This window comes from Diorhabda carinulata, chromosome 1 (genome assembly GCF_026250575.1).
Source record: "Diorhabda carinulata isolate Delta chromosome 1, icDioCari1.1, whole genome shotgun sequence".
Taxonomy (NCBI): Eukaryota; Metazoa; Arthropoda; class Insecta; order Coleoptera; family Chrysomelidae; genus Diorhabda; species Diorhabda carinulata.
The window spans coordinates 26,315,018-26,332,305 of NC_079460.1; the positions used below are offsets into that span (position 1 = coordinate 26,315,018).

The window sequence follows — 17,288 nt, forward strand, 5'->3', positions numbered from 1 at the left end:
ATATTATTCATTAAAAATCGCCAAGGAAATTAATTTGATACGTATTCCTATGCACAGCATTATGTTACTAAGTCGTCGACAATGGAAAAGTTTATTAGTATTATAGAAACTCATAATGAAATATAATTATATTCTTGAATCGTCTTGATTCTAGGTCTCTTCCATTACAAAATTAGTTAGTTTCTTTTTTTAATTTTTGAAAAACTAATTAAAACGATTTAGAAACATAATCATCTATAAAAGGTCTAAGATATATATATATATATATCTTTCCCATTATTTATAGCTTTTTTGTTCTTATGAATGTGAGCCATTTCTAAAAATTCTCTTTTTCGTGTATTAGATTCCGTTTCAAGAATTTTTTGAATCTTTATAATTGAATTTATGTTTTTTAATATGTCATGGTTTATTAATGCAGTTCTATTTTTTTCATCGTATTGATGACCTCTTAGTCTATTTTCTAAATACTGAGATGTCTGCCCTATGTAGACAGTACAAGGCACTTGATATATAATATTACTTCTTTTGTTTTTTTGGTGTTGTAGATGTTAATTTAGTGAAATATTTGGATAACGTATTATGACCTTTATGACTTATACTAGTATCATATTGAAATAATTCGATAATTGTTGGGAAAGTCCTTGTACATTTCATAAGGAAAGCATCTAAATTCAGGATCTGATCTTTTTTGTGACATAGGATAACACGAATTTTTTTTTATTATTTAAAATTAACGTGCTCGGCTACTATGGCCACTTGCACGGGAACGGTTACAATACATTAAATATGAAATGGTTCATTGATACAACTATACAATATGAATACACAGTAACACAATTGTTCTATAGTTTGTGGTACAGTTGTACATCTTTGAGAAACTGAAGTAGTTCGGGCTAAACTGTTGTCTTTCGACGGTATATTTGCGACACTCGATCAAAATATGCTTCATGGTTAGATACGAGTTGCAGCTGGAGCAAAACGGTCTGGCAGAAGCAGTCATAAGATATCTGAATAGTTCGCATGTGTGAACGTTACAGGTTGATGGGATTAGGGAAGATTTTATTGCAATTTGTGACGTTGTAACAGAGCAGCCTACTCCTGTTTCATTTTTGGATGCATCAGTGTATAACACTAAATTATAGTGGTTATTCATTATTATGTCATTAAAATCATTTTTAATAAATTGTTTGGTTGTTGCATGCTTATTGTATCTCATAAGGGATGTGTTGAATTTAGGAATGTTGATAGTTCTTGGGGGAGTAGAGGGGATATGGGAAGGGGGCTAGTTTGTTTGAGGTTGACGCCGTCAAGCAGCTGTGATAAAATTAAAGAAGTAGGTTTTAATAATGGCAAGGCTGAGGAGTTGTGTAACGTGTTAGAATTTGATGTGAAAAGCGAGTAGACAGGATTGAGGGGGTTAGACGATACGGAGGCTGCATAAGAAAGCAGAATTTGCTGCCGTCTGATCCAAAGAGGGGACTCATTAGCTTCGCAGTAAATGCTTTCTGCAGGACTAGATCGAAAAGCACCTAAACAGAGGCCTAAAGATTTATTATGCACCGAGTTCAGGAGATGGAGATCAGATTTTGCGGCCATAATCTAATTTCGAGCGAATAATGGCATATATATTTTGATAAGGGAGTTTTCGTCTGCTCCCCAATGGTAATGCGAAAGTATTTTAATAAGGTTTAATTTTTTGCCGCATTCGTCTTTGATTTCTCGAATATGTTGTTTCCAGGTGAGCCGAGAGTCGAATGTTAGACCAAGTATTTTACAGTGATCAAAAACGGGAAGGCGGTCATTATTAATGAGGATAGTAGGAGATAATGTAGATGGTCGTTTACTAAATTTAATAATTCTGGATTTTGTTTGTGAAAAAGTTAATCCAAAGTGAATTATATTTTTACTTAGGGTGTTTACTGCTAACTGAATTAGATTAGTTGTAGTAGGAGTAGATGTGCTATGACAGTAAATAACTAAGTCGTCTGCATATAAATCATCCTTGATGGGGGGCAGATCAGAGCAAATATCGTTTATTGCTAGATTGAATAAAGTGGGACTTATAACCGATCCTTGGGGAACACCATCAGTCTGGGCACAGGTTGACGAGAAAATTCCGTTAGCAAATACTTTGAATGTCCTTGAAGTTAGGAAATTCCGAATAAAATGAAATATGTGTCCGGATATATTTAGTGAAGTTAGTTTATTTAGAATTGGCTGTCTACGGACAGAGTCAAAAGCACCGTGGATATCAAATATAGCTGCAATGACCTCTTGTTTTTTTAATAAGGGCACCAGAAATATGGGATTGGAGAAGAACCAGATTGTCTTGGGTCGATCTATGTTTTCGGAATCCCGACTGTTCTTTTGAGAATAAATTATGTTTATCGAGAAACCATAGAAGCCGCTTATTAACCATATTTTCTAATAATTTGCACATGGTACAGGTAAGTGATATGGGCCGGAAAGAGTTCAGGCTTTTTAATAGGAATTATCGTAGAAGTACGCCATTGGCTAGGAAATTGATTGGTGATCCATATAAAATTGTAAATTTATAGAAGCTTGCGTAAACCAGTATTGGAGAGTTTTTTGACAAATATGTACGTGATGTCATCGAGACCGGAGGCAGTATTTTTGCAGCTACTGAGGGCTAAGGTAAGCTCTAAGAAGGAGAATGCGCAGTTAAGAGGGGTGATATCTTGCGTTATAGTCGTAGAGCATGGGTAGGTAGTTTTGTCTATAGAGGGTGTGTAAAGTTTACATTTAAATTTTGATTCAAAGGTTTTGGCCAGAATGTTGCTGATTTCTTCATTTTCACTCACTATTTTATTGTTATATAAGAGAGAGGGAATTTTTAAATTGTTACCTTGAATTTGTCTTATTTTATTCCAAAGTTGGGTGGGACTTGTATTAACATTTATAGAAGACACAGAGTTTTTCCAGGAACATTCTTTACTTTGCTTTATAATATATCTATCCTTGGCTCTGGTTCTCTTCAGATTGATAAGGTTCTCTTGTGTTTTATGACTTTCACAGCTGGAGTTCCACCAAGGGACAGTTTTTTGTTTGGGACAGATATTATTTTTACCAATGTGCTGATGGGCAGCTGAAAGTATAGCATCTCTAATCCTCAGTATGTTATTGTTTATATCATCTGTGAGAGATAATTCCGATAGGTTGAACTTCGTTTAAGACGTATAACTAGTCCAGTCGGCAGAGTTTAAGCGCCAATACCTTCTGGATAAAGTATCATTTTGGTTAGGGATACTGGAGGATATGATAATAGGATAATGGTTGCTATCATATAGATCATTAGCAGTATGCCAGTTTAGTGAAGGGGCAAGTTTGGGGTCACTAAAGCAAAGATCAATACATGAGAAGGTGTTTGATCTAGTATTTAGCAAGCAGGAGCCTCAACTATACATATAAACAATACTTGAGAATCGAAAAATATTACTAAAAACAATTCTTTTTTCAAGGGACGAATGCACAAATTTTAATTCATTTTGTTTTACATCCTATTTCTCAGAACAAATCAATTTTTGGTATATAAGTGTTTTGATTTAAATTATCATATTTTATGCTGTGAAATATTTACACTTATTACTGAATAACCTTCTATATTATATGTTTGAGTAACTTTTTGTCCCTACTTTAAGTAGTTCGTAGTCGATTTGGTTATGCACCATAAAATATTCATCATAAAATTACCTAATACACTGCAAATCTTACATTTGTATTGTAGTAAAACACAATTTTTGTAATTATCAAAAGAGTTTATTGACTTTTTAATAGCAATAAAATATAATTATTCAAATTTTCTAAAATACTTTAAAATGATATATTGTTTTATACAAAAAAGAGTATAAATTAATAATCTACAAAAATATTACTTATGTAGAAATAAAACTGAAATGCTATAGAGTTAAAACATATTTGAAAAAAAATTAAATTGTATTACACATGTAAATTTAATGTGCATCTCAATGCAAAGCACAAGGCATTGTAGTACCATTATGAAGAGAAATATACAAAAAATACCATGTAACTCCAAAACAATATCAATATGATGAAAATAAACAATACTTTTAAATCACGTTATAATAATTTTTTTAAGATTACAAATATAAAAACAGAAAATAAATTTCTAACACAAATTTTCATTTTGGTTGATATGTTGTGAATGGGGACCCCAAATATGTTATTGACGTCTTCGGCCGTTTTTCTGTGTGTATATTAAGATTTAAAAAAAATAGAGAATATTCCTACTGAAGAGTAATAACTTGCACATCTAATGGAAAATCGGCGGAGGAAAAAAAAAGAAAATTCTCATAAATTGTTACTTTTTGAAGTTCTTAGGTGATGAACTATGTCACAATTTTTTCTAAAAATTCTGAAAATGAACTATTTAAGATGTAAAATTACCTCGCATAGAGAAGTAGATGCTTTTGTTAATTGAAGACGTGAAATAAATAATGTGCTAAGTGCCAAAAAATCGGTTTTCATTTTCTACTGCTATTAAATTATACTGAAAAAAATCCCAACAGAGTGCGCACTTGTTAACTGCTAAAACACGGCCAGTGAGAAATGAGCTACGCTAAAAAATATAACCTTGTTTTCTGTGCTACAGGAGCTAATTTCGCCGCTGTTTTTTGTTGTACATGCTATTTTTTATCTCATCCTGTATATTTTCAAAATAATACAGAGATGAAACTTTTGCTGGTACTACTAGTAGATAGAGCAGTAAACAAATAAACAGAAATAAAGAAGTGCTGGAGAAGAATATTTTACAATGAGAAATAAGTTGAACATTGTTTTCATTTTCCAATGGCGATTGTAAATTTTTATATACTTTGCTTCAGATATGCTGCAAAATTCAACCTCAAATGGGAAGAGGTATCGCATAAATAAAAACTGAAACTTTTTCCTGAATTTTACGGTTTGAATAATAATGTGAAGCAAAATACGTATGTTATGAGAGTATGTTAATCGTTAAGATTCGAGAAACCCTGAACGAAATGAAGCCTTGAAAACAACGAAGATTTTAAAGAAAAATGTCACTAGTAGAGCAATAGCAAATATGACTATTCCAGAGTAGAATTTCTGAAAAAAAAAACAAAATCTGCTGGCAATGATTCCTTTCTTGAAGAAAGATAATAGACAATTCTATGAAGACCTGTTAGGTCCTGATTCTCGTTAGAATCTTAATTTTGTGTTTGTGTTTTTCCATTATAACTTACCCGAGTATTTGATTTTTTGTAATAATACTTAGCACATTATATGATTTTATAACATTTTTTCTGCAATTTTCTTTTGAAAGTATTAATTATACTGAAAAATACTTACTTGAAATAAACCTATGTTTGATTTTAAAAGAGTTAATTCTTACACATTCATTGTAGAACAAAAAATAAGCTTTTATCTCGAAATAATGATTTGGAATTGGCACATTATTCATTTCAAGTGTTTATATGTCCTACAAAAAGGTAAATCAGAAAATTTATAAAATTGTTTTCTGAACAGGCTTGATATCAATCTCTTAAGAATATTGCTTTAATAAAAGCATACAAATCCATATTCATTTTTAGTGCAAATAAAAAAAACCATTTTATCTGGATATTATGAGGCATTTGTTGAAAAGCACTTTTCGTAATATTCCTTTGTCAATTACCTGAGTATTTTATAGTTACAATTATGTAGACACTTAGATAGTTTCAAGTTTTTTGTGTTAATAGTTACTTTAGTTTGTTTTTGTTTTATTTCAAATGTAATTATGAAATAATTGAACATTTTTTGACACAGTGACCTATTTTTATAATTTACTAAAGCACTACTTTAAGAAAAGCAAAATTTTGATAATTATTAATAATTGATGAATGAACCTAACGATTAGTATAATTTACATTATGTTTTTGAATCAAACATTATTCCTTAAAAATTAAAACAATTCTCGTACAATTGTTAAAAGCGTGTTTTTTCATTTAGATCTTTGTTCCATTATATGTGCAATATGTGGTATCGTAAATGTTATTTTATAGCATAACATGCTACTAACGGCTGACAAATATATATTATACTATAAATACTGTGAACTACCCCCTTTTTGACAATATACTTTTAAAATTTATCAATATATATCTTTTTCAAACTTCACTGTCAAGCAAATTTAATAATAAGAATGTTCGACTGATTACTAATTAATCACACATGGTATTTTTTCAAATTTCCAGACAGTATATTTTTGTTAAAATGATAAAACTGAATATACACACTACCTCACAATATCAAGAATAAGATCTGTTCACACTGGTACCCAAATATTTGCTAGAATATATTATGTCTATTTCAATTTTCTATGTTTATCACAGAGAACTGCAAAAAAAACTTCGTAAGAATTTCAACCCCAAATTTCTAAAAAAGATATAGACAAATTTTTCGAAGATATTAATGCTTTATAAACCTCAAATTTAATTAATTGTGACCCTAAAATTCGATCAATACTTAAAATTATAAATTTTACATTAAAGTTTAATAAAGAACTATGACCACTTGGTAGTATCTTCCTTCTTGAAATAGGCAAAACCATAATTCTCCAAAGAAACACTAAACTTTTCATGAACTGTGTAATAAAAATAATAATAGAAAGAACACGAAGGAAATGCAAATCTTAAGACACGCTTGAGATAATGAAAGTATGTACTTAGAATACCAAAAACAATTGAATGAGAAAAAAATTGCAAGTAAGTAGCAAACATAGAAAACAAGAAAGATAGTCAAAAAATCAATAGATGACAAAGTGGAAAAAATGATGAATAAACGCCAAAAGTTTTACCATTGCCTCAGTAAAAAATGAATAAAAAAACTGCTCTCGGGATATAAATGAAGTGATAAAAAATCTTCTATCTATACAAACTAATATTTTTTAGAAATAAAATATCTCACCTATAAATAATGGAGAAACATAGGAATAATAATATGATTTACAAAGAAAGTGACTTTGTTGTCTATAAATTAATTAATGATGTGGTAAAAACAATTTTTAATAAATTGGAAAAAATGATACAAATAACATTTATTGGAAAGAAGTTGTTTATACAAGTCAAAATTTAATTATACACACACCTAAACAAATACGCACACACGCACACGCACACACACACACACACTCATATATATATATATATATATATATATACAGGGTGTTTCATATTAAGTGCTATTGCTAACTTTTTTAATATTCTAGATACGAAGTCGGTTAAATTAGCAAAGTAGTAGTATTTTTCACGCTGATTAAAATGGTGAAATCAGAAAAACAATGACTTATACCTTTTTCGAGTAAATCGGAAAAATAGAATATTTTTTAATAGAACACCCTGTATATTTTTGGCTCAAACTTTTCCAAATTAATTGCAGAATATAAAAGCTCCTATACATATACATATATATGTATAGGATATATATATATACATATAAATTAAAAAATAACCAAAATATTAGCCTACACAAGTTGGCGGTGTACGTCAAACATCATTTCATAGATCAGAGAATTACACTTTTGTCAACATACATGTAATTTGTATCAGTCTATGTGGATTAAGATTTAAAGTTATAAGTTTATAAAATGGTGTTTACGCATTTAGAGAAATGCGATATGTTAAAAGCTTATATCGTGTGCAGAAAAAATAGTTTTCAAGCATTGGAACAATATGGACAAAAGTATCCCGAACGTGATCTGCCAGACAGAAGATATATTCTTAAGTTGCATAGAAAATTCAGAAATAACGAAACTGTTTTTGTAAAGGTGAGAGCTAACAAATAATTCATAATAAGTGAACATGTAGAAAAGTGTTGGCATATTTTGAAGCGTTCAAAAATGATTCAACCAGAGATTTGGCAAGGGATAGTAGTTTAAGTTTATCTACAATTTGGACAATTCTCACAAAATTTAAGTTTGTGCCCTACAGGTACCGACCAGTGCAAACATTACTACCCGGTGATAATGAAGAAGATTGATCTTTTCTCAATGCTTTGTAAATATGTGTAAGTAGAATGTGTAAGCAAATTTTTCAAATAGCAGTATGTTTAATCGTAAGAACATGCACTATTGGTGTTGAAAAAATTTATTTATTGTTCATCCAAGAAATCCACAAAGACAATTCAGTATTAATGTATAGTGTGGTTTAATTAGCAGCAAAATAGTTGGGCCAGTTTTTTATGAAGGTACTTTCACAGACAGGAGATACGTTGATATGCTATCAGAGGTACTGGAAGTATATTTGAATGATCTCAATTTAGAATCAATTTATTTTCAACAAGATGGAGCTCCTCCCCATCAGGTATGCGAAGTCAGAATATTGTTGGAAAGGCTTTTCCAAGATAGGTGGATTGCTACAAATGGTGCTACACGTTGACCCCCTAGATCTCCCGACATAACTCCTCTAGACTTTTACTTTTGGGGTTATATCAAGAACGAGGTCTATAAAAGAAGATATACGAATCTGGCCGAACTTCAAGATAGTATCAGACACATTATAGCATCTATCGACGGCAGAACCATTTTAAAAGCTACGCAACGTGTACTAAAGAATTCTCAGAAATGTATTGAACAAAACGGCGATATTTTTTCACATTTCATCTAGTTTGTATGTTTTTTTATACTGTATCAAAATATTTAGATTTTACTTGAGTTTTATCTCAGCCAACTTGTTAAAAAAATAAATATCCACAGCCAACTTGTTAAAGAGATAAAAAGGTTAATATTTTGGTTATTTTTAGATTTAGACTAATGCTGTATAAGAGCTCTGATTTAACCGACTTCGTAACACGAAACACCCTGTATGTATGTATGTATGTATGTATGTATGTATGTATATATATATATATATATATATATATATATATATATATATATATATATATATATCTGTATGTATGTATATATGTATATATATATATATATCTGTATGTATGTATGTATGTATGTATATGTATATATATATATATATATATATATATATATATACATATATACATACATACAGATATATATATATATATATATATCTATATATATTAGTTTAATAGTTTATGGACGTTTTAGTTGTGGGAATCAAAATCAAACACAAATGTATTTAATTTGGAATTTTTGGAACCATTAATAATGTATTGAAAACATTGTTCACGTTACCACTACAACCACACTCACAATTACACTGTCTAATGCGCGTTTTGATAACCAAGTTATCGTCTTCGGCTACTGGAGGTAAATTATTTATTTTCAGTCTCTAGTTATCGAAACTCGTATCAGGCAGAGTAATTTGGCAGTGTTGGTGTAGAAGTAATGTAAACGGTGTGTTCTGGATGTCCTTGTTAATGTATATTCCGAGTTTGCGAATACTTATGTATATTAATCGTCGGGGATCAAAAATATGGTCAAAGAGCATTGTTTGAAAGTATATCAATGTTAAAAATTTTTCATATGTGAGATCATGAATGACATGAATTTTATAATTCATATATTTCAAAAACACTACAATTCTTGATCAATAATACATAAATTTAACATTGTTATTACATTAACAAGAGTACACTTTATTAATAAATCGTCTTTATTTAGGCTACCTACCTCATGGTGGGTTGTAGGTAGTTTCATATTAGCCATCCAATAACTACCAATCATCAATATTCTCATTTCCAATTTACTTTGAAAAAATTGAAAAATTTCAAAAATTAAAAAGTTTAAGTGAATTTCGCGGACTCATGATGACGTCGTGAAAACGAAATATTCTACAGAATTGTTGAAAATTTTATGCATCCAAGGTAACACAATGAAATATAATCTGAATGGCAGAGCACACATTGAGTATTGAAAAAATGCATCATTACCGAGGTACTCTAGAGTGAAGGAGAGACACGTTGTTTTTATTATACATTTTTTTTTAATTTTACCTGTGCAGTAAAAGTTTTGAACTACTTTGAAAATGTAATGTTGATTCTATAAAACATTATATCATCGGGTCTCATTTATCCTGAATATATAAACAAGTACATCTTTATTGATATATTTATTTTTGCCACGCTTTAGTACCCAACGCGTAATATCTCCAAAGATTGTTTAAATTAATATTTAGGCGTTTCCATATAATAAAATATAAAAGCGCTACGTTCACGCTCGTTCAAAAATCTGATCATACAATAAAATATAAAATAAAATAAACCTTCTTTCATTGTATGTAAACATTTAACGAGATAATTGAGTCTTTATTATATGATTATTCCTTAGCACATAGTAGTAGAATAATGAAATGAAAGCATAGATATTCACAAATGAAAATTATTGTGTCAGGTATTTCGAACTTGGTAATTTCATTTTTCATTTTCTAAAAACATCTAATTATCAATTTAAGAAAGTTTGAAGATAGTACGCGATAGTCAAAAATAAATATATCAAAATAGACGTAACTCAATATATGCTCAGGATAAAATGAGGTAGGATATTATAATTTTCCTTACCAACACTACATTTTATGAGTAGTTCAAAGTTGTAACTACGTAGATAAAGGTAATGTTCAAAAAATGTATTATAAAAACGACTTGCCCGTCCTTCACTCAGGAGTACCTCAATAAATATATACTATGTCCATATTTAATTTCTGTACTACCATTTGGAGTGTATTACCTTATAGAGATTAAATTTTTCAGTGGGCTCTAGGACTTATACACAGTCATTGAAAGGTACCCGTTTCTTAAAATCAAAAATTCATATTCACTTCAATCCTAGATTCATGCTATTCTTGAACCGCTTATTTTCAGATACCTCCACTTTTTTCAAAGTAAATTCAATGTTTTCAGATACTATAATAAATATTTTATGAAATAAATGTTTCTTGAATTAGGTATATAATTTCAAACAAATGTACTGTTACACATTACATATAGATATTCATAAATAATACCAATTAGAATACGGCAGCTGATATCCAGCAACTTGACGACTTTAATAGTTTGGCCAAAATTATAAATGTTAATATACTATAACAAATATCAAAAAAATATATTTTGCTGTACACATGCTTCTTAGTGTGTAGTGCCTGTGTGAACTGATCTTAGTAAGAGTAACATAGCATTTTGCCAAATCTTAAGCTATACAACTTTGGACGTCACAACAGTTAGAAATAACAAACGAGTTCCGTTAATTCGCCGAAGTTCAAATTGAGCTGTTTAATTTTCTGGCATTTTCTCAACAATTCTGGTTGAATAAGACACACACGCTGTACTTATTTCACTAAGTGTCACTAAAAACACATGATTTATTTTACAATGACTGAAAAATTATCATAGTCGGGGTAAAACCAGTTTTTAAATTCATCTCATACTTAAATTCTACGTGGACGTTTGTTATTCACTTCAAAGAAAGGTTCAAAGTAATTTATATCCACCAAAAATCGAATTGTATGCATACAGTATAATAATAAAATGTTACGCCAACCTAAGTAATATTAGGTATTCTAAAGCATAATCAATCGTTCTGATAATTAGAAAAAAAAAATAATGAAGTAGTTACTAAATCACAACACCCACGGAGAATTGTAATTAAATTGAGAATTCATGCAGAAAAATAAGTAGATAACATTTAGATACATTAAAACTGAAAATAAAGAAATCGACATTTTTTTCTAAAAATACATTCAATTCAAGAAAAACACTGGAGAATATGTTTGATCTCTTTTAACACGGGCTTTAAAGTTTAAATTTAAAATTAGGCAAAAATATAAATAGAAATATGTATGACAGGTATTAAAGAGTAAAATCACTCTGTAACAAACATTGGAACAGGCACTTCCCCGAAATTTCATAAAACCAATCTTCATTTGTACAAAAAAAATAAATTTTACTCGAATGTTGTATTAAACATTGTAAGGTCCTCAAAAGATGTAGGTCCTCCTTGATCTAACATTTGCAGCATATCTGAGAGCTCATGAGGTTGTGGTTGAGGAGGAGGTCCTGAACTGGAGGATCCGGGAGCACTTTCTGACGCTTGTGCGGAATTTTGCCAGTTAGTCCATTGGTAAGCAGAAGCAGAGGCCGTGGCTGATCTACCTCCACTGAGTTGTGTATAAGTTGGTCCCGGAGACCTCGGGCTCGGTTGACTATACTGATAGCCATCTGGCGCCTGCTGTGGTTGCCGCAAAGTCCAGGCCGCCGCTGCTGGAGTAGGGCTCGTAGTGCTACCTTTACTTAGCCTAAAATATTCAAAATGAATAATTATAATTATAGATCGAAGCTGGTTATCAATTAGCTAGTGCCTTTCCTGGCATTAAAACTGATAGTTGTGTTGCAAATCGGTCTGTGATTATTTTTAAAAATTTCTGGTAAAAACCTTTGAAATAATTTTTAAAATGAATTGACCTCAAGTGCAAACTCAAGTGCATAAGAAATGAGGTAGTACCTATATTTTGTTTTGTATGAAGTATTCATAACAATAAATGCATGAATTGAAACATGCATACATTCATTTTATAAATTAAAGAAAAAACTATAACCAGGTAGAGAAATTGAACGATACACGGAATAAATTACTGGTCAGAAACAAATAAAATACAGATCCGTATTAGGGACAATATAGTTCACACAAATGCTTGAAACCAAATAGTCTTTACCCGAAGGAATTTATAAGCTACATTAATAAACAGAATTGGAAGTGCGAATTATAGACAGTATGGATAGCGACGGCCAGTCGGATGATATCAATAAGAAGCGCGGAAGGGAGACTGAAGATGATATCTTCGGCAGAGGCGAGAAAATAAAGAGGACTCCAATCAAAATTAAACCCAAATATAGATCAAATAATAAGCATGATACAAAATCCGACAACCCAACTAGCACTAACTACAATTGAATTAAAACAAGAGACTGGAAAGGAATTTGAGGAAATAAGGGAAGAGATAAGTAGGCTGTCCAAATTACACCAAGATACAAGAAAAGAAACCAATAAAATTAAAAAAAAATAACACTAAAAAAAGAAATGAACAACTAGAAGAAGAAAACAAAGCTAACCATATTATTATACAGGGATTACCCAGAAATACAAGAAAAATTAGAAGTTATGAACAACAAAAATTTATTGAGATCTATGAGGGCATATAAGATTTATATAAATAATGATGGAACAAAAGGAGAAATGGAAATTCGAGGTAAAATCAGAACTAGAGCAAAAGAAGGATGGGACAAAGGAAAATCGATTAGAATTGGAAATAAAAAACTAATGATCGAAGGTAATCTATGGAAATGGAATAAAAACACAAATATGCTGAAAAAATCAACAACAAATTAAAAAGTCATCCAAAATCCTGTCTCAAAAAACCCAAGAATTAACTAGTTATAACACAGACAACCCAATGAAAACAGTAAAGAAAACAATTATGGAATCAAAAAAAGGAAGTAAGAAAACATATAGCAGGAAATTAAATCTAGAAGTACTGTTCTGGAACTGCCAAGAAATAAGTACCTTAAATAATTTTGAAACACAGGAGATTGAATATTTGAATAGATTTCCTATCAATGTCCTTGTGGAAACCTGGATTACAAAATAAATGCCGGGCTGCCTTCATCTCCAAAAAATTTCGCAGGACTATCAACTGTAAATATTGTGGACTCAAATAATATGTGGATATTTGTAAAATTAACTTTATCTAATGTTTTCATTATTTTATGTATTTTATATCTCAAACTTGAGCTGGATGACTACACTTGTATAGAGATACTAGAAGAAACTACGATAAATTAAACTTTCACATACCCTAATGATCATTTTGTCATATATGGCGATTTCAATGCAAGAGTACGTTATTTGAATGGCTCTGAAGAAAGCAATCTCCTGATCTTTCCTTAGAAGGCCGCGATAAACGAGACGTTATTAACGTATAGGGTACATTACTAGTAGAAAACAGGAAAATTAAAGCTTTTTTTGTTTTTCGGCAGGTATGATGATTATCAAGGAAAACACACTTACATTGGACCCATAGTGTTATAGTGTTGGTCTGGGCCAATTTTTTTTATAACAAAAATAGATAGATAAATAGATGAGGCAATTAGACTAACAACAAGATTTCTAGATATGGGAAAAACACAAATAATTCTAATACTAAACCGTGGTATGATAAACAGTGTAGTGATGCTAAAAAATTATTAAAGGTAGTAAAAAGAAATTTTTGCATCAAATTTTGGAAAAGATGGTGTAATAATATACAAGAAAACTAAAAAGGAATCTATGCATATTATTAAAGGAAAGAAACAGACGGCTTATGAAAATAATATTAAAAATAAATTAACAAATGTAAGCAACTCTAACGAATTCTGGAAATACATTAATTCTAACAAAACTAAAACAAAAATCGGTGGGACATGAATCAAATGATCACTTATTATAAAGATTTTTACGAACCCATGCCAAATTCAACTTTTCTGTATCTAAATGTTTTACATCCATTTTTTGGTACACGATTCTCAAATGATGAAATATTCAATGCTCTTAGCTTAGAATAAAAATAATAAAGCATCAAGGGAAGATAAAATAAGTAACGAGTTTCACAAAAACGTGCCCTTAAACATGGTAATTCCCTTAAAATTGTTTTTTAACACTAAGGTCCAATAGATGATACTAACAATTACCTCAATATTGCACTAATAAATCACATAGCCAAACTCTTTATTTAACTCATTAGCACTGAACACACACATTATGTTGAAAAATATGAATAAATACCAGAATGCCAAACGGGAGTTTCTGAAAACGCACTCCTGTGATGAAAACATTTTTAATCTATACAGAGTTATAAATAATTATTTATACCTGCTCCCTAGGAAATTATTTGCACAATTATTATTAGGATATTAAAAATTATCTACGAATCGGCCTCACTATTCATTGATCAAGATTATCAAATATCACAGAATAATAAAATAACTGAAATTGTTCTACAAGCAGATATCCTGAGCCCCTTGCTCTTCTCTCTCTTCTTCTCAGACTTATAAGCCTACTTTCAAAAACTTGGTGTTAGAGGAGTAACTTTCGATAACAATGTAAATATGAATATGCTGATGATATGGTCTTATTTGCAGAGTCTCAAAGAAACCTTAAGATTTTAAAATTTTACTGAGAAATGAAAGCTAGTCTTTCTTAAGGAGCCACTCTTAGAAATATAAACTATATGGATATATCATCTTTCAACTCAATAAAGAGCCTGTATAACAGCGTGCACTACCTACCTTCAAATATGCATTTCATCGTCTGATCCAGTTGAAGGACCCTTCTAATACGCTTTGTCAAAAAAATAACTGTATTGATCAATTACATCGCAATATATTGACATAATATGATTATGATTGGGATTTAGTTAATTTTAACACAAACCATATCACCAAATTTTATCACAATACCTCCAGAAAAGCTTTTATGAGGATTTAAATAAAATACTTTGAAGTACACACCACATATCCTGTAATTATCTTCAGGGAGCCAAGAAACTGTACAAATTTATGAACGAGGGGATGAAAACCAAATCCTTCATAATCAACAATTAATGTAATATAATATGAAACAAAATATCGGTACTATATACCTATCATCAAACTCATAGTTTATTAATAGTAGATAGTATGCTTTGCAAAGTAAGGAGTATTATACTAATAATAAGATTTGTAAGTAAGGACAAACAAAATAGTTATGGTTAACAATATTACGCCTATAGCAATTGATATTTTGTATTTGTATTTTTATATTTTTATTTTAATACAGAAAGATCCAAACAATCTATTATTATCAAGCTTAAATTCAACAAACTTCATTTTTCAATCTGTATCTGGCAATTTAAATTCAAATTCAATTTACTGTTGACGCAATTGCAGCTAGCTCACTAATGCAAACCCACTACTTATCAAGCACAGCAATAGTATTGTCTCTCATAGTTGCACAAAGGGTTCTTACCTTGCTAAAACACTAGCATTACTGCTACTTGCACTAGCTTGGGAAGGAGACCCATAAGCAATAGGAGATGGAGTAGGTTCATAAGTGGTATAAACATTCTGAACACTACTAGGTCTAGCAGCCTGTTGAGGATCAGCAAGCAGTCTTGGATATCGAGAATCATCTGGACTTGTAGTGGTTGACATAGGCAGGTACTCATTTTGGATATGTGTGGTGGGAAGCATATGGGAATAAATTGAATCTCGCCTTTGCAAACTATAGTCTAGTCCAGGTTGTTGATAGCTAACTTGCTCAGGAGCTTCGGTAGGTGCTTCACTTGGTGTATGAACTGATTTCGCGGTTGTATTTGTACACACTATATACTCCACATCGTCAGTATATGGATTCAGGAATGAAAATGCACTTGTTCTTAGCCACACCCATTCTCTATTCTTTGCTCTAAATCTGTACATTACTGATAATACTTGTCCCTTCAGTTTCAATACTGAAAGATGAAATATCATTAAGAATAATCTTACATATCTAATTAAAGTGATAAACATGAGACTTGAAATATTACCTTGCTCAAAGCTATCTTTCATATGAGTTTGATCCTCAGGATGGATAAAATCGAAGCAGCTTTTGCTCAATAATTCTGCAGTTGAATATCCTAAAAGACCTATCACACGCTGATCTACAAAAGTGAATTTCCCATCCATAGAATGCCTTGAAATAAATTCAGTGTTGCTACTTGAGCCAGATATGTCACTAGTGTTAGGTGTTGATGTTACTTGCAATCTACCAATTGCTACCAAGCAGCAATGAGAAGTGTGGATTTCCTCTTCAGATTGACGGTCTAGCTGAACACCTGGGAACATATCTGATATTTTTTGGGGGTTAGTCACACAATAGTTAAACGGAACATTTACAGCTTTTCATTTTATATTGTGATCAAAATAGTTTTACTATGAATAATTGAATTTTGAATTTATAAAAGAAAAACCTAATGTCTCATACAACTATATTAGAAATATTTTTTTCCATATAGTTTACCTGTTGGTGGCCAATTTTTTATGTACCCTGTACAATGTACAACAGCATGGTTTTGGCCATCTCGACCAGGACCTAAACTATTCCGTTGTTTAAGGCGATTTAAATGACCAACTGGCATACTTTCCGGTGGAACATTCCCTACTTTCATCCTACAAATGAAACCTCTTCTAGATCCCATACATAATCTCATCGAAGCTACAAAAAATATTGATTTCAGAAACGAGTAAAACAAAAAGTAAGCAAAAATTTGTATAGCAGGTCTAAAATATTG

At 30.7% G+C, this 17,288-nt stretch overlaps 1 protein-coding gene across 8 annotated transcripts in view; it reads right to left on the reverse strand.

Annotated features, from left to right (window-relative positions):
* Window positions 1-10,880: 10,880 nt before the first annotated feature.
* The window catches only part of LOC130894290 (aryl hydrocarbon receptor nuclear translocator homolog), a 97,063-nt gene continuing 90,655 nt past the window's right edge, over window positions 10,881-17,288 (reverse strand). For 4 of the 8 annotated variants that reach the window (XM_057801066.1, XM_057801056.1, XM_057801033.1 and 1 more), the window contains 4 exons: window positions 17,018-17,212; window positions 16,545-16,832; window positions 15,986-16,469; window positions 10,881-12,242 (listed from right to left, as the gene is read on the reverse strand). In XM_057801066.1, coding sequence (XP_057657049.1) covers window positions 11,891-12,242; window positions 15,986-16,469; window positions 16,545-16,832; window positions 17,018-17,212 — 1,319 coding nt within the window. In that variant the 3' untranslated portion in view covers window positions 10,881-11,890. Of the gene's footprint in view, window positions 12,243-15,985; window positions 16,470-16,544; window positions 16,845-17,017; window positions 17,213-17,288 lie in introns of all 8 variants that reach the window. The other 4 variants (XM_057801048.1, XM_057801039.1, XM_057801017.1 and 1 more) reach the window with 1 other exon arrangement.